Genomic DNA, 24,282 nt, shown 5'->3' on the forward strand with positions numbered 1-24,282 from the left:
GATTTAGAAAAGGTTTTAATGGATGAAAAACACCATGCAAATAAATAGAGTATCATAAATCTAATAGGAAGAGTATGCTAATGCAGAGGAGTCTCACATTCAGAATACTTAAGGATCTCAAGAGCTCTGGCTGTTTTCATTCAAAAATGGGCAGAGTCATAGATGTATCTTGGAAGAAAGTGCATATTTTGAAACTTTCTGGAATGAAAAATATTAAAACATTTATTTTTCCAAGATTTGGACAGAAAGACAAAATCAAATGTGAAGCCAAGTATATTTTATGTGAAGTGGGAATGAAAAATCTTGGAAGACAGGGAAATTTTGCAGAAAGCTAAAACACAAATACTGCACAACTTTGATTTAGCCTGTTCTTTTTTTTATGTTTTATGTTTTCAGATTCATACCTCTGTACAGCATTTCAAATAATTGAGTATATACACACACACACCTCCTAAATAACTAGCAGCTAGTTGCGAAGATCATATTTTTCTTAGTTGTTTTTTTTTATTTTCTGATTCTGGAAAGTGGCAACAATTAGAAACCCTTAATTTTGTCCGCTGAAACTCAGCCCCGGAGTTATCTGCCTGCCCTAATAGAAATGTTTTGTGTCCAGCCTTTTCATCACTCTCATAGACAGGATTACTCCACTAATCTGGCAGCCTGGATGCTTTGCCTCGCCGTGTGTTACTCGCTGTGTACTTGGATGCTGAAAGCATAATAAGGATTACAGGGGTGGCAGATGGGCCGAACTGATTTATAGCGACGCAGCTCTGCCAGTGCTTGCCGTTGCCTTTGAGCGTGGCAGTCTTTGATGGATTTCTTCAGCCATCCGCTTCCAGAGTTGGCGGAAACGTGTTTGGTTGGGGCGTTTCCTCATGGAAATGGCATGTGGGCAACCCGCTTTCTTAGGAGAGACGGAGCACCCCTTGTCCTTTCCCGCTGGGGTGCCCCAAGTGCCCCCGAACGCTAGATCAATAGCCAGGCACGAGGGCCATCCTGGATGGCTTTCCGCGGTGCTCGCCTTGGGAATGTGCAGAGAGGAGCTGGGCTGAGCACGGTGCTGGCAGGACCCCTGCTTGTTGCATAATGGCACCGTTATCCGCAGCGCCTTCTGTGGCTTTCTGGGAGACAGATGTGCCTCGCAGTTGCTCGTCAAAGTTCAGCGTTAAATATGAAACCCATTCATTTTCTCTTAGTCATACTGTAGATTTAAGCAGATGTTTTCCTAATTTGTGGTTTTCAAATGTAGCATGCTGACAAGACATTTGTCATTAGCTACAACTTTATCCATGCACTTTAGCAAATTGGCCAATTATGAACAGCGAGGGTTGCGTGGCGGTTGATGCGTAGCTCCCGCTGCTTTGAAAGACCTAAACGGAAACCTAATATGTCTTTACGATATAAATTAATTGAGCTTTGGACCACGTCGCTGCTCTTCGGGGTACCCCAGCTCTCATTGCAGTGCTGCACGGCTGCTCGTAGCGTGCACAAACACTCAAGGTACCTCTGGCTTATAGAAAATGTAAATACCTTTATTTTGTCCAGATATGGGAATTTCCAGAGATCCTTTTGAACCAAAATGTTACCAGGAGGTAAATAAGTCCAAGATAGGACAATGGATGCTTAGACAGAGGGGATAGGCTAAGGCTCTGCTTTTAAATCACCCTCTTGCTTTTGCTGGGTTCAGGTAAGCCAGATCCCCAGAAATGTCTGAAGTGTCATGCCAAGAGGAAGCGACCGCTGTTAAGATTAGGTTAATTTAGCTAATCCATGTTCCGGTCCTCTCTAGCGCTGCCAAGCTCCTGGAGAAGACGCCGTTCTCTGTCAGCGCCCCGAACCCGCTGCTTCCTTCTCCGGCGAGTCTTCAGCTCGCCCAGCTCCAGGCTCAGCTTACTCTGCACAGGCTAAAATTGGCCCAGACAGCAGTGACCAACAACCCAGCAGCTGCCACCGTCCTCAATCAGGTGCTCTCCAAAGTGGCCATGTCCCAGCCGCTCTTCAACCAGCTCCGACACCCTTCCGTGCTGAACGCCGCGCAGGGCCACGCCGCGGGCCCGCCGCAGGGGCCCGGCATCGCCAGCGCCAGGTTCCCCTCGGGCGGGCTGGCCTTCCCGGCGCAGAGCCCGGCGCTCGCGGCGCCCGTGGGCACCGTGCCGGCCCCGGCGCCCGGCGCCCTCGTCATGAACCCCTTTGGCGGCGTCATGGCGCCCGCTTCCAGCCAACCGGCCGTGGTCATGGGCCTGGGCAAGGCCGGCCCCTCAGCGGCGCCCGGCGGCTTCTACGAGTACAAGGCGGGCGTCCCTGGCGCGCAGGCGTATGGCGCCGACGCCGAGCAGCCCGGCCCGCGCGCCTTCCTGGCCGGCGCGCCGCATCCCGCCGCCGCCTCGGCCGCGGTTCCCTACGAGGGCCCCTTCGGCCCCGCCGGCCAGCCCAAGCACGAGGGGCAGCCCGGCTTCCAGAAGGACGCGTACGGCGCGGGCGCCAAGGGGCAGCACGGCGCGGCGCTGGCTTTCCCCGGAGACCTGCACGCAAATTCCCATCAGAAAGGAGATCCAGCCTCCGGCTTACATGGCACAGGTACAAACAACCAGTGGGAAAACCTCCCTAATTTCGCCAGCCAAAACAAGCCTGACCTCCTGCCCGGTGACAGCATGTGGCCATCAACAAGTCAGCAGTATGAAATAAGAAACGAGCTGTACAACCCCGAAGAACCGACACCCGACACAAAGTTCAGCGGCGGCGTTGCCGCGCCGCCCTTCAGCAGGCACAATAGCAAGCAGAGCTTCGGCAGCTCCCGCGCACGGCCCGCCGAGGAGCTGGGCGCCGGCGCGGCCGAGCTGCGCCCGCCGCAGCCGCACGAGCTCAACGACCTGCACGGCATCGCCCCGCTTCACTTCCCCCACGTCTGCGCCCTCTGCGACAAGAAGACCTTTGATCTGAAGGTGGGCGGCTTTGCGCAGGCTCCGGGGGCGGTTGGGGTGACGGGCTCGGACGGGGCGAGAGAGGGGGAATGTGCATGTGTGGGGTCTGTCCATGGCCGGGAGATCACGGTGCTGGTGTGCGAAACGCGAGGTCCAGGCTCGCTTGGCTCCAGTCACTCCAAGTCAGGCAGGGGAGGAGCTCGGACGCGATCCCCAGCTTCCCAGGGCAGCGCTGTGGTTGCACATCTGCCGGCTCATCTGCTTCTGTCACTGTCCTTGTGTTCCAATCCCAAAGCCTCCTGGACGTGGCTCGTTCCAGCCCAATCGCACGTTTTGATAAAACGTCCCATGGGGGTGTCCTGCGGAAGTAGGAGTAGCCCTGGGGAAGATGCAGGGTCCTTGGTAGCTTGGTCAGGGAAGCCACAAGCTACGGAGCCCACGTAGCACCAGCTGTGATGGCAGTGGCCTGACAGAAGTGCGTTATAATAACCTCTATTCAGGAAGGAAGGAAAGCCAGCAAACAAAACAGTGCCCGATACTTGTTGTCCAGTATCTTAGATTGAATATTTATTGGATATTTATGAGCTGGGCTGTGCGTACACACCTTCCAGCTGGGGGATGCTGTAGTGGGTTTGTGCTTTTCTGTGTTTCCCTTTGAGCAGAACTGTTGTGGTGACCATGTCCTGGTCTGAAATCCCCCTGCTCGGAGTACGCTGGACTTCTTGTTCCGTGGACATTTTGAAATTCTTTATTTGGTCTTTAATTCACTGATTCGCTGATTCGTTTGGCTCATAAAAGTACTAAAAAAATAAAAAAATAAAAAATAATAGCTAAATGCCTTTCTTTTACCAGCTATCCATGTCAATTAAGGTGAACAGGGCACAATCCTGGTGAGTGAGCAGCATTTAATGGACATTAAAGGAGGTGAGGATGCTCAGTGCCTTGCAGGATGAGGCACTTCAGCCAGCATAAATTAACTGATTTAATAGAAATAAGCATTGGTTTAGCATCCTATACAGAAAAATCTCCCTTTTTGTAAAATAACTGATAGTTTAACCTGCAAGTAATGGATTTATAAAAGGGTTGGGTGAAGTATGCTGGACTCCAGTATCTTTTAGTCTGGTCCCCAGCACACCGGTACTTGCTGTAGAATAAAATAAGCTGAATAGAGAGGCAGTCGCGTGTAAATTTGTCTCAGGATTTTTTCCCTGTGCCCATCATATCTCCCTCTTTGTTTCAACACAGGACTGGGATCAGCACACGAAGGGAAGTCTTCACATCCAGAAATGTATGGCTTTTTCAGACAAGTAAGTATTATTTTAGAGGCAATCTTTCAACTGAATTTCTGATGGAGCATCCTTGGGTCAGTGGTTTTACACTAGGGATTTATTGTATGCTAATTAAGGTTCTGATATATATGGCACGTAATGCATGTTCCTAAAGTTCTTTTTTTTTCTTTTTCAGCACTGGTATCCGGTGCGTATTAAGTTCAGCAGATGGAACATTGCATTTATCTCCAAATAATGCATCAGTTTTCAACCCATCTAGTATCGAAGGTGAATGGTTGAGTGTGCAATAACTAAACATACTTTGTTTAATTAAAAGGAAACCCAGTCTTTGGGGGAAAAGAGGACATTTTAAATAGAATGTGATAAAAGCTTTCAAGATAAACATCTAGTAGATGTGTGCAGGGAGACTAAAAGGCAAGATTGTGCCTTTTCAAGTGTGAATTTATCTTTCTTTCGAATGACAAAGCAATGTATAATTTGCTACTAAAACTAGCAAATGAAATCTTATGTAAATGGGGCGTTTCCTACTGAGCACATGAATGTGGCTAATATGAGTCAAGATTTTCATGAACTGTGTGTAATCCATTATTTAGATTATCCACCAAATGTCGGCTCATCTTTTATCACAACATCAGCAAGATCCTTTGGCCAGCCAGGTTCTACCTTTTCTTCTCTTCCATCAGGGGTAAGAGTGAGTACCTTAACCAACGGGTCTCCCTGTTTACATCCTTTTGAGGCCTCTTTTTGACTATGTGAATTAAAATAACATCTGTTTTAGGCTTCCTTTTAGACAATAATGTAAACATTTAGGGAATTATTTCTATTAAGCTGCAACCATTTTGTGCTTTTGGTTTGGGTCATATCAGAACTTCACTGTGGATATTTTCCATACTGAGTGTTGTTTGCTTGTTAGGAGAGATGAAGTAGGGCAGATTGCTGTGCGTGTGCTCACAGAGTTTTATTCCTCACTTGCTTAGAGCTTTTGACCTGGGGGCTCAACTTCAGCTTGAAGTGAAGATCTGGACTAGTCTGGATTAGTTTTACTTCCTTTCCTCTTCCCCAAGGATATTGATCCCACTGAGCAACCTGTCATCTCTCCAGTTATTTATTTTGTAGCAGTTGTTTCTGTTGCCCTCCCTTGCGCTGGAATCTTTCTCCCTGGTAGCAATAACAGCAAAGGCAGTGGCTGCAGCTCTCTAACCATTATTTGCTTGGGACTCCCAGTTCAATTAAGGATGCTTCATTATATTGGACTAGCATTTTTTTTCCCCCAAATGTGTTATCTATGTCATTGTCTGTCCTTTGGGTTTCAGTTTACAGCCCTCCCCATTTTCAGTTTAGAAGTGCCCCCATCTCTGACAGTGCTGCCTCCCTTCTAGTGTGCGCTTGCGTTGCAGTCCCACGGAGCAATAAATGCCAGGCAGAAACTAACATTAAAAATGGTGTTTGCACTGAGGGATTATAGAATAACAGAGCTCACAAGAAGAAGAGCCCCTCACACAGTATGAAGATGCTAGGGTTAATCTGAAGCTCAGGCTATACTGGAAATCCACAGTTGATGCTGGAGCCACGGAGGGCATCGTTCCGGGGATGCTGCCTGGCTTTTGCGGCGGATGCGCAGGAACGCTCCTTTTCATCGTGTCTGTCAAGCCTGCAACAAATGAAATTACTGCTAATACCAGTATCGTTTCTCCTTAGAATCTGTCACTATTTATCATTCAGGCTGCCAGCAGAAGGCCTCCTCCTGAATGATCTGCTGTACTATGGGAGAGAGAAGAGCTAATAGCTTTTGATTTTTCTGGGCACTGTAAATCCCCTTTTTCTTCAGAAGCTCACAGGGGAGACAGGGAACCATATTAGAGGTGTTAAGATTGAGTTTACCAGCTGCCACTCACCCCGCAACCCAGGTGGTTTGTAATTTATTACACCTTTGCACAGCAGTATTCACTTTCAGCTAAGCTGCTGCCATTTAGCTGAGCAGTGAGAGATTATACTTGACCCTGCATGTATCATAAACAAAGTATTCAGATTTCTGAAGAGCTGGCTGTCTGCTATCCGTTTGCAAAGAACTCTGTCTCGCTACAAAAAGCAAATGGAGCCCTCCAACCCTCCACACAGGCATCGAGGGCCATTAGCAGTGCAGGCATGGGGCTGTCAGCTCTCTCGTTACATTTAGAAAAGATTCATGCAAAGATCAAGAAAGGAACAAGGGGTCTAAATAGCAAGAAAGCAGGAAATGGTAACAAAAAATTATAGGGATGAATTAGTACAGCAAGCTATGAGGTGCCTTTCTGCGTTATGCATCAATTTGTTCAATTATTTTTGCAGTAGCTGCCTGAGTGCAGTAGAAAGCCCCAGTAGAAATTGATTGCAAAGAAATCTTGTTAAGAAGTACACCCAGTACCCAACATGCAACAACTCCTTTCCCTTGCTGAGGGCAGATATGGAAGGTGGGTATTCCTTTCCCTGCTGTTATTTACAGCTGTAATTAGTGAATGGATCCCGTTCAGCTTCAATCAGCTGACAAGATTTTTGCCTGGTACAGCTCATCCATTCCCGTAGTGTGAGTGTCTCCTCACTTCCTAATCGTGAATTATTGCAGTTTTACAGCACAGCATTTTAATTTAAGTCATTGCCAGTTGCGGAGAGGTGGTAACACCTTAATGCTGATCTGATTTAATGCACTGCCGAGCGTTTGTGAGAACAGCAGCTAAATCAGCCTAATCCTGTATTTGTGCTTAGCATACCACTTCTTAACAAGTACAGCAAAACAAAGAAACTACATTTAGGAAGAGAACAGAAGAAGGACCTGAATTCAGCCATTGGTTTCCTGAAAACCTCTGTAGATGCTTCTTGTGGAAATATCATTAACCCTGCTGGAACTAGAGCCTCTCTTCTAGAAATCCCATCTGGACTTGACTGTCAAGTCCAGGAACGGAGACTCCTTTGCAAGCTGTGCCTCAGTTAAAGATACTGAGATGGGAAAGGATATGTTTAAACTAGGATGTTGAACTATCAGATTTTAAAAAAGGATATTTACCCTTAATAACATCTATGCAGAGCAGAACAGACTTTTTTTTTCTTTTTTTTTTTTCTTTTTTAAGAACTGCAAGGTCTTACTGAGGAGCTGGATTATCTAAGGTAAAATAGTATTTTTTTATTTTATTTTCAGTTTCCCCAGAGGAAATCTGCCCTGGGTCGAGTGGTTCACATCTGCAACCTCCCTGAGGGAAGCTGCACAGAGAACGATGTCATCAATCTGGGGCTTCCTTTTGGGAAAGTCACCAACTACATCCTCATGAAATCTACCAACCAGGTACGATGCCTCTGAGCCCGCAGTACTGACAGATCTGTTGTCATAGCATGAACGTGACCACTGTCCTGCTAGAACATGCTTAGAAAAAGTTCTCTGAATGAAGAGGAGATGCATACTCCTCTGAATTAAAGAATGTACTTTTTTAAAACAGAGGTGAGCAGCAGCCTGCACGGCAGCCTGCTGAGCGCCCCGGGCTGTGTGTGCCAGAGTGGGGCTGTGCCCCCTTATTCTGCACCAGGCTGTGGTAGAGCTCTCTTTTGAAGAGAATTTTAGATCCCAGGAGGTTAAGTCTTGCAGTGGCAGCTGGAAAATCTTCTCTCAGATACTCGCAGCAGGCAGAACAGATGGATGTGGAATTCACTCCAGTGGGAAACGTGTGAGATCCCAGAATGTTTCCAAACACAATCAATACACAGCTGTGAGTTCTCGTTGGTCAGCTAAACCCAAGTTGCATCATACACAGTTTTCCTGTTACAAAAGTGCTGGTTAACAGCATTCAGACTTGCCGTTCTTCTTGGCTTTTGTTGCCCTGGCTTCTCTTGTTCTACTTTTCCCTGGATACTTGGTGGTTCTGCAAGATGCAGCCTCAGGAACAGTGTGTGCTGCAGCATGGCCCCTGGTGATGTTTTCATCCACAAAGACTGTTTTCCAGTCGTTTAGATTTTAACTGAACTGGCTTTGGCTTCTTCAGCCTGTGCTTTTACATTGCCTATCAGCTTTCACAGCTGGGCTGAAACCAGTAATTTTGGTTAAAAGGAAGATGAGTGGTGGATTGTGTGTTATTATTTTAGTTCAAGGACTGAAAAGCTCCCCAGTTCTGTCCTACCAGCAGATTTTACATAAGGAGAATCCAAATGAAAACTGTTGAGCTACCTTTTATCTCTTATATTCTGTGTTTTCAATAAGTAGTAGATTTAAAAACTCTCTCTTTTTGTGCTAGGCCTTTCTGGAGATGGCTTACAGTGAAGCAGCACAAGCTATGGTGCAATACTACAAAGAAAAACCTGCTATGATAAATGATGACAAATTGCTTATTAGGATGTCCAAAAGATACAAGGAGTTGCAGCTGAAGGTAAGATTGGATTCCTGAATTACCATGGCATGTCCATAAGAACACATCTAAAAATCTTTGCTGAACACTGACTTCTAATTAATACTTTAATATTTTGGAAGAAGAAATCAAGAAAGATAAATTAATCAATATATGCTTATGATCTTATGTACTTAGCTGCTTGCTGTTGTTTTAAATGTTAACTATTTGAAGAGATCCTATTTTTTGTGGTTCTCTCTTCCAAGCCTGAGCAGGCTGCCCAAACTGCTTGGCTAGCAAAGGTCTAAAACAGCAAAGTGCTAAGTACCTTAGGTAAGAAAGAATAAGAGGGTCCCATCCTTTCAGACAGACATCAAACTTGATGCAGTATTTTCCCCTGCTTGCATGCTGAGCTGTTAATACACTCCGCATGCCTGGCAGAGGTGACAGCCTTCACACCAATTATTTGGGTTTTTTTTTTTTGCTAAGTCACGGGAAAAACAAGAAGTAACTGAGCTACCCAAAAAGCAAGATTTTTACAGATTCAGAACAGGGAAATATTTGGTCTTTGGATGTTCTGTATGGCACATGGTGTGAACACCTGAGTGAACTCTGGAAATCTGTGCTCTTGAGACCATATTTATGGGAATTTTGGTTCTCATATATGATGCTATGGGAATAATGTTTCTCATGAAGACCTGGTCTGGAACTGGTGGTTTAGAACTGAAAGGACCAACACAACATAGGGTTATTGTATAAAATAAACCTGTAATGTTCCAGATTAAGAGATTAAGAGCCCTTCCAAGAGCCTTGAGGAAAAATAAATAACTCGGAAAAATCTGCCTTCACCTTTGGAAGAAAATCTCTGTCTCTCTTATATGCATATAAGAGGTTAAGGACAGTTAGCAGAGTCACCAGAAGTCTGTAAACTGGGGCATTCTTTCTTGCTTTGGCATTTTAAGGCATCAAGATGTAGGGCAGTGGAGTCTGTACATGTTAGTGTAGAGGCTGATCAGGAACTGCCCAGCTGAGTGCAAGAGTTCAGCTAGACTCCAGGGAGATTTTTAGCAGTTCTAATGGCAGTTTTTCAGGTCATGGTATTATTTTCTTTGCATTAGCAAAAGGTTTATTTTTTTCCTTTTTTCTTTCTTTTTATGACAAAAACATGAAAGAGGGAGCATGCATGAGCTATTTACTGCTGCAGACTGCTCTGAGCTCTTGCATGGTTATGTTGCTCCGCTGCGTGCACTCCAAGTGCTCAATGAATTGCATGCACTCTGCTCTGGAGGAGTGCTGCTTTTCTAAATGTTCTTCAGTCTCGAGTAATCAGTGTTTCCTGTACACATCTTTCCTGCACCTAGTTTTTCTGAAGCTTCTATGTTTAAACATACTATTTTAGTGCCATACTCCAGAATGAGCTAAACCCTGAAATGAGATGAAGTTCATTCCTAGGGGCAGAGAAGGAGGCTAATACGTCTATTTTATTATTTTATTCAGGTATTAGAATAATGGTCTGTTCATTTACTCTTGCATACTGTGACATACTATAGCGAGCGCCTAACAGAGATGTGCAAACTAGTTTTCACAGCATCTTGTAGACAACTTTCTTCTATTACAGAAGTATATGGAGACAGTGCTGCAGTGTAAGAGAGGATTTTTTCCATTTTGTACCATTTTACTGCTTTGATTATTTTACTGAGATACCACTTGTAGAAAAGACTGTAACAAGAACACCAAATCCAAATAGTTCTCCTGAGTAGTATAACAAAATGATGCATGAATGCTGTTTCTTACAGGATGCATCACCTAAAATAGCTTGGAGAGTAGTGCAGCATGCTAAACAGTGCCTTTGTCTTGCTTAGAAACCAGGTAAGAACGTGGCTGCCATCATCCAGGACATCCACTCGCAGAGGGAGAGGGACCTGCTCCGGGAGGCAGACAGGTAACTGCAGGGGCAGCTTCTCCTCCTGGCTTGGTCAGGGACTCCCAGCTCTCTGGATATGGGGCTGCAGGTCTGGGCAATGCAGAAGGTTCCTGCATAGTTTGGGTCTGGGCCTCATAGAAGTCTGTAAGCCTGCAAGTAAAATAACTTGTTTGTTTACTTCCCTTTCCATCTCATTCTCTTTCTTGTTTTGGATTTCATTTCCAATCACTGAAATGATACAAGTGGGGAGAATAGTAGATGTGGTACCTACATAATACGATCAGATTGAAACTGTGCATGATATGAAAACAAATTAAATATTTTACTCACTACTCTTTGACAGTTATTGCTACTGATAATTATTGATCACAAAAATTTCTTGATATTTGAAGAGCACATAAATCAAGTTATTCTCCCTTCTTTCCCCTCAAATGAGAAGTGTAAAGGCTGGGGTTCTGGAAGACCTAGAGAGATGGAACCAGTTCAGGTTAAAGGTTAAATTGGGGTGTGATTTTGATCAGACTGGCTTTCAATAGCAGTTTCTGCACCTTCTACCAGGAATGGAGAGAAATCACCATCTTAAAATGCCTCTTTTTAAGTAGGTGACCTGTGTCGCGTTTGCCTTGGCGATGCTCTAGGTGATTGAGCAGGTTCTCTTTCTAAAGCTACGCACATATAATAAGCTTTTAATGCTAAACCTCTATGAGAGGTTTTTGATCTGACTGGCTGTGTCCTTGGGGGAGCCCCATGGGGAGGTGGCTGGGCTCTGGACCTGCATGTGGCACCACCTTTCCTGGGCTCGCTCTGTGGGGCTGGCACCCGAGGGGCCTGGGCTGTTGATGGGGTTTTTCTTGGTGGCCCCAAGCACGCAGGCACACGCACGGTTCCCAGGGTGGTCCCTCCCAAAACCCAAGGGCTCAGTGTCCTCCCAAGGGCTCGGCGTGGCTCGCGCGGGTCAGTCACAGCTGCCTTCTCCCTCTGCAGCAGGTACGGCGCAGAGCGGCCCCGCTCTCGCAGCCCCATCAGCCGCTCGCTCTCGCCCAGGTCCCGCACTCCCAGCTTCACCTCCTGCAGCTCCCCCCACAGCCCGCTGGGAACCAGCAGGACGGACTGGGGCAACGGCAGGGAGTCCTGGGAGCAGTCCCCGTATTCGAGAAGGGAAGAGGAAAGAGACAGCAGGGACTGGCGAGAGAACGGGGACGAGAAGAGGGACAGGACTGACATGTGGGTACATGAGAGGAAACATTATTCCCGACAGCTGGACAAGTTTGATTTGGATGAACGGCTTGAAGGAGGCAGGGGCCACAGAGAGAAATACCTACGGAGTGGTTCCCCTGGCTCCCTGCATCCTCTGTCTGGCTACAAGAGCAGGGAAGATGACTATTACAGGAAAACCTCCAAGACAAAATCCGACAAGTTCCCGAGGCAGCAGCAGGAGTTGCCAGGGAGGTCGAAGAGAAAGGAAGAGACAAAGTCGAGGGAGCGGAGACACTCACACGGCGAGGACGGGCCGAGGGAGGAGGCGGCCGAGCCGCGGCACGGCAGGGCCCCCGAGGGCTCCCGGCAGAAACTCCCCGAGAGGAGCAAAGCCAAGAGGGCTGACAGAGACCAAGAGGAGGGGGCTGCTGCTGAAGGCAGCGATGCCAAGGAAGCCAGACCTTCCGAGAACGAGGTAAATAGAGATCCCAAAATACGTACGAAGAAGGTAAATGCTGAAATAATGTGTTTTCTGAAGTATTTCAGACTGGTTGTTACTGGCACGGTGATGGGGATGTGCAGTCTTTTACCATTACGTAATCAGGGAATATATTCCTGAAAGAGACCGTGGGAGGGCAGCTCGTCCACCTCTTCATGTTCATCTGTGCACATCTCTTAGGGCATTCCCATATTGGGCACCCGGATGATACCTTAACATTCTATGCACAGAGCCTCCAGGTAACCAGTAAGAAAGTGAAAACGGAGAACAAAAAAAAAACAGATGAAAAGCTATTGCTTTTGTGCAGGTTGTCTATGTAGGGACAAGCTGGCCCACAGCACTCTTCCAAACCTGTGTGTTTGGAACTCTTCCAAACCCCGTGAAACTTTACGGGGATAGGAAATATTTGTAAGAAAACGCAGGGAATTGGTTGTTACACTGCCAAAATGGGGAATGAACTTTTAAATCCAACATGACACACTTTATTTCAGTCAGCTCAGCAGGGCACCTGGTACCTGGTAATTGTATGTCCCTACCCCCAACAACACAGCGAAGGGAGTGGTGGAAGAGACTCTTGGCAGAAGCATTGAATTGCCTTAGCCATAAACTTAGGAGATGCCTGGGATAAAGCACCCAGTTGGTGACGTCACAGTGTGTGTCACATCCCAGATTTTCTCTGAGGAGCAGTGGTGAGGTGAGGGCCAGCACAGCCCCTGCTCGTGTCTCTGCTTTGCTTGGATCTAGTTACTGGCTTATTGGCCCCCCGGGGGATACTCGAGGCCGTGGAGCTGCCTGCAGGCTCGAGTATCCCCCGGGGGGTCGGGGGGAGGCCGGGTGGCCCTTGTTGGTTGCCGCAAGGTGACCATGCGTTCTTTCTTCCTGTGCAGGGGAGAGCTTGGTAGAAAGCTCTAGACCGTGTAACTCGGTGCCTGTCACGGCCAGCAGTGCCAGTCTCATGCTGTCGATGTGTGTCTGCACCACCTTTGTCAGCCTTCTCTTTTGGCTGCTATTTCACTGTGCTGGATGCTTCCTTGTGAGGGTATTTCTCCCTCCCAAGGGACCCTCTAGGGTACGGAAATGTCAGATCAAGCTTCCCGAATCTCCAGGGTCGCGCACTCCGCTGTGTGTTTTCCCAGACGTTTGGAATGGGCGTTGCTAAAGGCACACCTCTCAGGGCACGACTGCTGACAATTTAATACGGAATAGTAGAGCTGACTGCTCTTGAACTCACGCTTTTGCTCCGTCCCTCTTTTACCACATACTAGGTAAACTGCGAGTTTGTTCCTCCAAAGTACCAGCTCTGCAAGCAGTTGCATTCTTGATTGATCCAGCATTAACAAACCAAAGAGTTGGGGTCATTTGCACAGTTCTAGCAGCGCTGCTCTCCTAACCATGCCAGAGCCAACATCCCAGATGTGAACAGAGAACAGAAAAGAGGAGGCTGGAAATTTTAATAAAATCACGTTCTTTCCCACCTGTCTACCAACTAATTCTATGATATAAAGTACATCTCTCTAATTTTGTTTCAATTTCTTTTTCTTAATTCTTATTTGTGCTGCTTTTCTAATGGAATCCCATTCTTGGGTCTTTTCCCACAGCCTGGTTGACTTGCATAAACCTTAGCAATAAAGATTGTGACCTTGTGAGCGACTTTGCTTCCGCAGCCCCAGAATAGAAACATAATAGAGCACCACTGTGTGTTGCTATCCGTGTGTATGTTGTATTTATTTTAGCTCGGAAAAAAGGAGCAAGTTCCAGAGAAGAGCTCGCCTTCAGCTAATAAGCCAGGAAAAGAATCTGGAGAAATTCTGGAAAGCACGAGAAAAGAGAAGGTTAGTTGCACATTGTTGTTTTACCTTTGACAATAAAATGAGTGAAAACCCAGATTTGGTAGCACTTTTTCTTAACTGAAATATTAAACCCGTAATGCAAGTCATGTAGACAGTTTGCAGAAGAGTGTTGTCTAAATTAGCTTGCCTTATCTTGACCTCTGCTTTAAGGAGCAGCTTTTTCTGAACTCCCCAGAGCTCTTTTTTTAGTTGCTCTTTGCCCATGTACATTGCTTCACATGCATAGCCCTTGGCACTGGCAACTGCAAGTAACATGTGCCCAGATGAACCATGTAACTTTGCAAACTGTGCCCCAAAGCAGGAGACGTGGGCACTTAGCAGAAAAAGAGGAGATTAACAACGAAAACTCCTTAGATTATTGGCCCGAAGTAGATTATAGGTAGTAGCCTCTTTTGATTGTTTCTGTTTTTAATTAGAGGATGTCTTTATAGTACCCCTGCTGCAGCATCGCAGTAGGGCACAGCAATGTCCTTGGAATTCCTCCAGCTTCATATCTCCAGGGTCATGGGTTGATGGTCAGATATGGGAGCTATTGATATCTGTTGCCGTAGAAAACTGATCTCCTGGCAAGAACGGTGTCGACTCCCAGAGTTTTCGTGCTGTTTTAGGATTCTAGGAGGGGAAGTGTGGGAATGACCACACAGAGAGAGAATACAGATTATTAATAGGTTATGTGCACATGATGATTCTGGGAGTTGAAATCTAAGCTGCACCAAGTCTGTATTGAAAGACATATATACCTTATCATTCTAATTCTTCTGAAATCCAATAGTAGTATCTGAGAATCCTAAGTCTATAACTGCATGCATGAGGTATCTTGGCCTATAAACTTTTGAGTATAACAGTGAAACTGGTTTTTCTCAAGGTCTAGGCCAACCTCTACCAACATAGTCCCTGGCAGAGGGCTCTTGCTGGTGGAAGGAAATGGCTACAGGAGGTAGCCACGTTTTCTCAGTCACTGTAGGAAATTAAAGGACCCAATCCAGCAAAGTAAAAGCTGCAATGGCTAGAGTGGGGTTCAGTGTCCTCTCTCTGTGGTACCTACTTCTGGTCACCTTTGAGTGGAGGTAGAGCAAGGGGAGAGAATAATTTCCTCGGGGTCACACAGCTGAGTATGACTCGTGTGGCAGGTTGTGCCTTGTTCTGCTGCTTGCAGGAAGAGGGAGATGGAGAGACGTGATTGCCCCAGGCAGTTATAGGATCTCCCTGAAGTGAAGAGTAAATGATTATTTTTAAAAGATTGCTTGTTTTTGAAAGGTTTAAAGTCATAGCACCAAGGCGTGTTGTTCTTTGGGGCTAGAATAGAAGAGGATTAGGTATAACCAGGTCAAAAGTTTCCCTCGTTACTGATGTTCCAAGCCCACATTGAACAGTTGCAGTCTGTAATCAGTGATTTCTCCAATTTCTTACATCTCTGTGACAGGAAAAAGACTGGGAGAGTGGAAGTGAGATAGAAGGTGAGACCTGGTATCCTGCTAACATGGAGGAATTAGTGACAGTGGATGAAGTGGGAGAGGACGATCTAATTATGGAGCCCGATATAACTGAGCTTGAAGAAATAGTACCCGTTGATCAGAAAAACAAAGCCGTCTCAGAAATGTGCCCCTGTATGTCAACCATGTTAGAACTGAAAAACGATCATAGCCACCTAACCAGGAGTGAAGACAAATTTGCCCATAAAGCTCTAGAACCAAACTCCAGGTCGGCAAAGGGCAGCACGGCCGCTTCTGGTGGCTCTCGGGGTGATGAGAACCATGATGCAGTTACTGAAGCATCGAGCCTAAATCTGGACCCTGAGCAGAAGCCGGAGGAAGCAGAAGACGACCAAGCTGCTAAGGAGTCTGATCACCAGCAGAAGGAAGGAAAAAATGACAAAAGCTGTGACATTCATTCAGAGCCTGAGGATCGCCATATACCTTCTGTTCAGCTGAAAGAAGAGCCTCTCCAGCTCCCTGACACATTTATAGATGATTACAAACAGATGGGATCACAAGGAACTGAGAGTAGAGAAGTCATGGAAATGCTTGTTAAAAATGCCGGGGAAGAGACAAGACGTGGAGGCCAGGAGTGTTCAGAGGCCAAGGGTAACTACCTTTTTTTTTTTAATTTATTTTCAGCTTGCAGAGAGAGCCATGCGTGTTTTCTTTGACAGTAGATTGAAATTTATTGCTAACCAGAATAAATGTTGCTAATAGAATCAAGACCTGCCCTTGGAGCAGCTCCGTAAAAGAACCCCACTGCCTCTCGCCAAGCTAAATCATTAGAGGCTTTTAGCTGAATAGTGTAAAGGAAATATGATAAGCAGCTTGCAAGCTTTCTGCGAGGCATAAGATGCTATAATTGTCCAATCAAGGTTCACATGAGTTTAGCTGAAGTCTTTCAGTGCCCTGCTAAATTTATTTTGAATTGTCAATGAAATGAGTGACAGTCCCTGAAGGTCAGCACGGAGGTGCCTCTCATGTCTGGCTGGCTGTGTGCTCTTACACACGGTGCAGAAGTGTTAATACCAGGGAAATCATGTGCAGATTGTTGCTTCTGGGTCCCTCTTCACACAAACACATGCTTTTTTTTTTCCTTCAGGACTTACCCTATCATCTTCTATTATCTTCTGCATGCTGCCTTTAATATAACTGATAAGACGTGCTGTTAGATAGTGCAAATAACTGTAATCACTGCTGCCTGTTAGTATTTTTACTGCCAGAAGTCTAGTGTGTCTAAAATACACTTCAGCTCCCTGTCACTCCTTCAAATAAAATGCAAGTGAGTGGACTGGGGATACTCTCAGGAGGTGGAAAACAGCATGTACCATGTTGACCAGGAATGCTCTTTTTTACTGTAGTCTCTGTGACAGAGAAAAAAAAAAATGTGAATATAAGTTGCTGGAAATTTCCTGAGAGTGCCACTTTCCGTCAGAAAATGTGGAAACATTTTATGTAAATGTCCCCCTTTGAACGAACGTCTTCCTATGGACAGGTTTGGCACCCCCTTGGCTTTCCAAACCCGCCTGCAGGAGCGGCGGCCGAGCCGGTGCGTGTGCGGGGAGCGCTGCCCAGCCGGGTGCCCGGGACTGGGCACCGCAGGGTGTCCGGCTGCCCCTCCTGGCTGCCGCTCCAGTCAGCCGAGTGCCACTCAGTGTCCCAAGAGACAGGAACTTGGGCGTTTTTGGCATCTAAACTTCCAGCTTCCTGGCAGGGAACCTGGAAACTCCAGGGAAGCTTGTGCTTCCCAGGCTTCTGCCTGGGCTTGACATCTAGGATCCTGAGTGCAAGGCAGGGTCTTTGGGCTCCAGGCTCTCTGCTAAGGCAGCTGCCAGCTCAGGAGCCCTAGAAATCACCCTGGGCAGGGCTTGAGTTGCAACCAAGGCCCTGGGTGTCTTGCAAACACCCAGCTGGCGCTCACAGGTTTTCTAGGATCTGTTCTGCAAAGCTGGAAACCTGCACTTGGTTTAAAATTAGCTTGAAAACCAATCGGACAGGGTTTTATGTTATTTTCTTTTAAATCGTGTACTAGATGTACTTAAAACAATGAAGATACTTTAATTCTCATAGCCAGAAGTTGCAAATCTGTGAACTACAGGCTTGAAAGGCAAGAAGGGTTTGGTTGGGGCAAAAATATATTTGTTTTATGAGAAAACATATCCCTCATCTAGGTGAAATTTGCAATGCAAGAGGAATTTTGTCAGGGTAAGGAAACCGGTTCTTTGATGTAAGAACTGAAGAACGAGAATCAGACCAGTTTATTTGTAATTTTGTTGCTCAGTGATGGTGACTTTTTAATAAAAGCAGTTCTGCTATAGAGAAGGCAGAAAGTCTGTCATTCTGACTGAATTCCTGCTCCTCAGCAGCCGAGTCCCTGTTTTCCATCACAGGGGTCCCACGTGTGCCTCTCAGGTCGGGTCAGCAACACCCGGTCCCTGCGGGCTGCAGAGCAGAGCCCTCCCGTGGGAGCTGGGGTGGGAGCAGGGCGCTCCGTGGCCGGGGTCCTGCTGGAGGAGGCTCTGCTCTGCGCAGCACCCGAGGTAGAAAAAGCATTCTTGAGTAGAAAAGCATTTTTTTCCAAATTTTACTTAATTTATGGCTCCACCCAGAAGATAATTTCAAGAAGGTTACGAATGTCTCTTTAAACTAATAAACTGTTTTCATTCAATACATTTATTCATTTGTTAAGCAAATTCTAGGTACCTGGAAGTGAGATCTCTTGAATACCCGGAGACAGAGGCCAAGCAAAGCCATTCTCCGCCAGGCTGGGAACAAGAGGACGTGTTCACGGAGCTCAGCATTCCCCTGGGTATGGGGCGAGCTGCCCGCTGCAATACCCACAGTTACAACAAGATGTCACCTTAAGGCTGCTTGCTCTGCTTCCTGCCCAGCTCCAGTGTGAGGAGGATGAGGGGCAGTGCGTTCAAGAGAGGGGGATGAAGGAACCAGCCTTTCAGTCCTAGATTGTTTTTAATTTCATTTCAGAAAAAAATGCCGTAACGTAGCATTAGCATCAGGAATGAGACAAAATGCTTTGCCCTTGGGCTGCATTTTGTCTCTGATCTGGGCCGGATGCGGGGAATATCCACAATGACAAGGAGCAGGATAATTCAGCCTGTCGGAGCTGATTTAGCCCCCATTGCTTTGGCTGCTCAAGACTGCAGGGCAGGCACAACCCACAGGGACACTTTCATTGAAGCTTTGGTCCCTGCCAAGGATTGTTGGGAGAAGGAGGATCATCCTGTAAATTCTTCAGAAATGACGGAGTTTAAGACATATGGTATAAACAATACTTAGTAATTTAAAAGTCTTTGTTGTAGAAGTGTTGGTTATACTTTTTAGTATAACCAAAAGTATTGGTTGTACTGTGTGAACACCAATCGTGAGTGAAAAACCTAGGAGAACTGCACCCTTGAGGATGACTTGCCTAACTTAAGCAGGAATTTGCTGCTAACAAGTACTATGGCTATGCCAGCCCAAGTTGCACAGGGAGGTCTCCAGTCAAATATTATGTGAGAGAAGGTACAATTTAAAATCTGTATTATATCCACGAGAGGAGAGGTGCAAGGTGTATTTGCAGTGCGTGTGATTTGAAACCGTGGGTCAGTATTGCAAAATCAAGTAAATCAAAGAGAATGCAGCATTCACAGTCTTCAAATCTATGGGACTTAACTAAATAGCATCTTTTTTCTTTAAAAGCAAGTTTATTGTTGGGGGGAAGGGTTTCAGCCGACACCCTAACATGACTCAAAATCTCCGTGTAGGTGTGGAATTTGTGGTGCCCAGAACGGGGTTTTACTGTAAGCTCTGTGGACTCTTCTACACGAATGAAGAGACGGCGAAGACGAGTCACTGCAGAAGTACTGTTCACTACAAAAACCTTCAGGTAAAAACAGCCTTGAAACGAGCTGGCAATTAGCTGGTGGGGTGGAACGTGTTCAAGTTCCACAGTGCTGTAAAAAAATTCTTCTTATGGTGTGGGCAGAATTCAGAAGAAGTATACAGAAGGAAGACAGTGCAGTAGTTGTGAATGTTGACACACTAGTCTCTCATTCCTTGGCCCTTGAAATCAACTTACGGATCATAAATAAAATGGGTCCAGGAAATCATTTTATCGTTTTATTTATATGTGGTGCTTGTCAGCAGCATGGGGTGCAGCTCGGACCGTTTGACTCTCTGTTCCCGAGCGTTCCAGACGTTGGTTTGGTTGGGAGTTTTTCCAGATGCACCCTGAGAGCATCAGTCATTGCTGCTCATGACAGCACGAGCATTAACTGCCCACAGTGGAGAACTCATCTCCTCTCCCCTCATCTCCTCGGGTCCAGCCCATGCAGGGGTGTCACACTGCTGGCAATGCAGAGGAGGCCTAAAAGAACAAGGCTGCCCCTTCTTTCCTGCTCCTTCCCTCTGCCCATCCTAAACACTGGAGCTCTCCTTCTCTTCAAGCAGCAGCCGTCCTTCCCTGGCTGACTGGCACCTATTAATTCTTCTATGAATAGTTTTCTTTAAGTGACAGAAAGTCAAGTAATTTCTCTGGGAGAATTTTCCTCTCGACTTTCCGAAGTTACTTACCTCTAGTCCTATAAAGGCCTCTGGCTTTTGAAGATTTTGCCTGCAGAGCTGCTGCTTGCTGGTAATGGCTCTTTCAGGCAGAAGCCTGCAGAGCAGGGCCTGGTTTGTGTGTCCTTTGGGGGCTTCGTGCAAGAAACTCCCGAGGGATTCAGTAAAGGTAGCGCTGCTTGGTGCAGGCCGTGTGTCCCATGTGGCTCTGTCCCAAAGAAGCTTATGGCACTTAGGGACGTAGGCACTTAGCTCGCCAGTCTGCTCCCAGCTCTGGCAATTGGCACTGTAGAAGAGGCATTTATTCATTTATTTATTTATTTTCTAAGTTATTTTGTTCAAATCATGGGGAAAAAAGAATTAAAGTCAACATAAGAGAAAAAAAATTCTCTAAGCTTTTTCGCATGAGTACTGCGGTACTAAAACTGACCTGAGATAAAAGCACAAAGACTGCAACACCAGTTAAAATCAAATGTGTCAAATGTGGTAATGAGACACTGTTCTGTGGCGCTTTTCTTACTAAATTGAGGAAGTTAAATGGCAGGTAAACAACCATCCGACTTCTGTCCATTCAAGTGGAAACACAGCAAACTTTGCATAATTTTTCTTCATTTCAAGAACCTTTTTGTTATAATATTGCTCATTTATGCACTCTTCATGAAACTTCAGTCTTAGTATACCCACAATTTAAGAACTAATCTAATTTTCACCCTATCCTAATCTGGGACTACTGCTTCGACTTGGCTTCATGTTGTCATATTTACATGACAAATGTAATTGTCCAGTGACAATAATATTGTCCCAAGAGCTCTCATTGCTATGAGTATTCATGTTTGATGCTACCCTTCACACGGGCTCCTTAGAACCACATCCAAAATATAAGTGTTTGCAATTTTACACAAACTGAACAGCTTATTTACCAGATTTCTTCCAAAGACCTCACTTCCATAAAGGTGATGATTTTGTATTGATGTAGAACAGTCAACTCCATCTGTGTATGGTCTTCCTGAAGAACAACAATCACTGGGTGAAACAAACAAATTAAAAAAAAAAAAAAAACTTCACCAATGTAGTAGACTTTTTGCAATTTGTCATTCTCATCTGCATAACAAGTAATTTCCCAGGTGGTATTTTATTCACTGCACTTTCAGTGTCCAAAAAGACACCCTCCATTTGGCCATCTCTCCTACCACTGCTACAAAAAGCTTTCAGATTTGTCTAGTGTAAGCTACCCTTGGGCTAGTCAGTGCAGCACTTTCTTGCTTTCCTCTGGTTTTATGTAGTATTCATCAAAAACTTGTATTTAAAAGAAAAATATTTCTTCCTTTACTGCCATTTTGCTGTAATCTGAATTTCTGGTTTGTGAACTACTAAACTGGTGCATGTGTTACTCATGATGGCTGACATTAAGGTCCATGAAAACTGGTGGCTAAACCTTGTTATCTTTGAAAAGCTCCGTCTTGCTCTGGTGGATAATCATTAAAAAGCAGAAAGTGGGAGTTATCTGATCCGGTGACAAGCGCTGGTGGCTGATTGCAGTCCCTGGAGCACAGAACACCCCTCCCAACCTCTGCAGTTCTTGCATCTCGCTGTTCTGCAGTAACAACATTTACTCTGGCCCTCGGCCACCTGGAATTTTGTACTCTAGGGTCAAGAGCAAGGGCTGTATAATTTCCATAGCCAAATCCCTGTATTCAGAGTACCAGGGGCGTAGTCATTTTGTCACAGGTGGCCTCCCTTGTGCCTTTACTGAGTACCTTTCAATGCTCCTCTTACTTCTGAGACTTGTATTTACCTGAGACAACCTGTTTGAGCACACCAAGAAAGGCTCTTCTTCCTTTATACCCGTTTCCCATTTGCCTGTGGATGCCAAGGAGTCAATGCCCGGGGAATCCTGCAACTAAACTCCTGTATTTTCAAATCACACCGGGTACTTAGAGCTCTGAAATGCTTTATCTTAAACAACAGAATATATGCAAATACTCAAGCCAGGCTGCTAAACTGTGTTAGTTATTGCTGAGTTTAATTCTTCCCTTACATTGCTCTCATGCACATGATGTATGTCTAAAGTGTAGGGTATGTGCTTTAATATACGACTCAGAAACTCCACCTACTCTGCCATACAGTTTTATGTGAACAAAATTCACTTTATGTAATGGTGTTAGTCCTTGCCCTATAGCGTGTGGGGGTAGTAAGCAGTCAGTTCCTGTTTGACATGAGAAAAAGGTGAGGCCTGGCTACACACACTGATGGGAACCGTGTTCCTCCTGGTCCTGTCATCAGCTCCCCTTACGGCACAGAGCTTCCCAGGCTCTCAGGGTACTCAGGTAGATGGCCCGACACGGCTATATTACCTGGCTTGAATTTCCACCCAAATGAAAAGGTGGAAGTGTGTTCCATGTGTTTTCTTGCCCTGTGAGTTGCTGAGGAGGAGTGAGAGCTCTGAAGTGGTGCGTGCACCCTGGGCCAGGTTCCTCCAGCATTGGTGCAGAAGCTTTGTTTTTGGTCTGATTTTGATCTCTTTTTTGGTCTGATTGCAGAAGTACCTCTCCCAGCTTGCAGAAGAGAGCCTGAAAATGAACGAAGAAGGCAGCAGTCGGCACCAGGATGACGCTGGGATTGTTCCTCACTTTGAGAAGAAAAAGCTATGATGTGGATGAACTGCAAGAGCCATAATGCGTGAATGCTGATACTTGTCTTTTTTTCTAATTTTATTTTATTTCTATGAGATAACTGTCAATTTGCACTGTACAGAGGAGGGGAAATAAAGAGCATGTTCCATGCATCTATGCCCAGAGTGCCATTGAACCCCCAAATGCCTGAAACAGTTTCCCACGGTGAAGCAGTGCTGGCATATCTGTAACGAGCGGGGCAATCATCTCTCACCCTGCAAGCTGGGAGTGGTTTCCTAGATTAAATCAGAATTCTCAGGGATTCTTAAAAGTTTTAATTCTGATGTGACACATCAGATCAGGCAGAATACTTTGAAGGACTTAGCATCCTCCAGTGGATGCTGGAAGGAGAGGAAATGTGACTATAAATAGCCTTTAATGTTGCTTAAAATATTGCAGCCACTCATTACCCAGTGGAGAAGTAGGATTTGCCTAAGACATCTCAAATCACTCTGCCGAGCCTAATCAGTAGATGGCAGAATATAAACCCCATCAGCATCCATCTTCACGTGTGTTAGAGCCTGGAGAATTGGTGCATGTCTGTCACTGGGCACTGGCTGCACTTCGTGTCACACGAGTGCTGAGGGAACCACAGCAGTTCTCCCTGGTGTCATTGACTGCCCTCCCTTTGTCCTTGTCTTTAGAACTGTGTTTGATCGTCCAGAGGGTGCTAACTGCGACTGTTGCAGACTGACAGCTCCCACAAGGGGCTTTTAAAGTGCCACAGGCTTGGACCATGTTACATGTAAAACATATTTAGTCAGGAGACTTGCTTTTGGGGTCTCTTTTCTTCTTTTTTCCTTCAATTTTGCTTTTGCTCAGTTTGGCAACCTTGAATTTTCCTGGTCCAAAGGGAAAGATGCCAGACTTGTAGTGTTGTTTTTGTATTCAACTTCCCTGAATTTTTTAGGCGAATACAACTGATGCCTTGCAGAGCACTGCACTGAGAACACAGGATGCAGCAGCAGCTCTGGAATTATTACGAGCTATTGTTTCTGCACGGTTGTTGTTCTGTATTTTGCAAAGTCCCTTTGAAATTCACTGTACAAGTTTCTGGTTCACGTCAATAGGGCTTTGTGTGGTAAAGTGACTGTGCAGGCAAAGCCCTGCCCGAGCTGATCCTGGCGTTAGGCTTCTGTAAAATGCCCCGTGTGGTCCGGGCGGACGGGGATTTGCAGACGTTCTGCTATTCTTTGCCTGACTGATATTCCCCCCAACATGTTCTGCACAAATTGCTGCTGTTCGATGTCTTGTTTGATGCTGTGTGGAGGAAATAGTTTTCCAGGAGATTCTAGCCACCCCCTAAGAATGACACGGGTGTCAAAAAGCATTGCACAGTGACTAAATTGCCAAAATTGCCTACACCAAAGTATTTGGTTCATTATTACCTGTGCCAGCGGCCTTACTCGTTTTCTGAAATACCTCCTAGCCGGGCAGTGTCTCCCCTGGGTGCCTGGTGTTGTTGTGTTAGGCTGTGTTCCAATTCCTGCCCTGTGTTTTCCGTTCATTTTTACCAGAGGTGGGTTCAGATTTCATAGCTGGGATT

At 45.9% G+C, this 24,282-nt stretch overlaps 1 protein-coding gene across 1 annotated transcript; it reads left to right on the top strand.

Moving 5' to 3' along the window:
* Positions 1-1,342: 1,342 nt before the first annotated feature.
* Positions 1,343-22,758, top strand: RBM20 (RNA binding motif protein 20). The gene is made up of 14 exons (XM_026050686.1): positions 1,343-1,441; positions 1,764-2,942; positions 4,167-4,228; positions 4,386-4,477; positions 4,804-4,895; positions 7,383-7,526; positions 8,467-8,598; positions 10,419-10,498; positions 11,465-12,152; positions 13,910-14,008; positions 15,450-16,110; positions 18,194-18,313; positions 19,269-19,390; positions 22,605-22,758. Exons 1-14 carry the CDS (start codon positions 1,343-1,345, stop codon positions 22,713-22,715), a joined length of 3,681 nt encoding a protein of 1,226 aa, XP_025906471.1. The 3' UTR covers positions 22,716-22,758.
* The last annotated feature ends 1,524 nt before the right edge of the window (positions 22,759-24,282 follow it).

Source organism: Nothoprocta perdicaria, unplaced genomic scaffold (assembly GCF_003342845.1).
Source record: "Nothoprocta perdicaria isolate Ctin4 unplaced genomic scaffold, notPer1 scaffold_7, whole genome shotgun sequence".
In the NCBI taxonomy this organism is placed as follows: domain Eukaryota; kingdom Metazoa; phylum Chordata; class Aves; order Tinamiformes; family Tinamidae; genus Nothoprocta; species Nothoprocta perdicaria.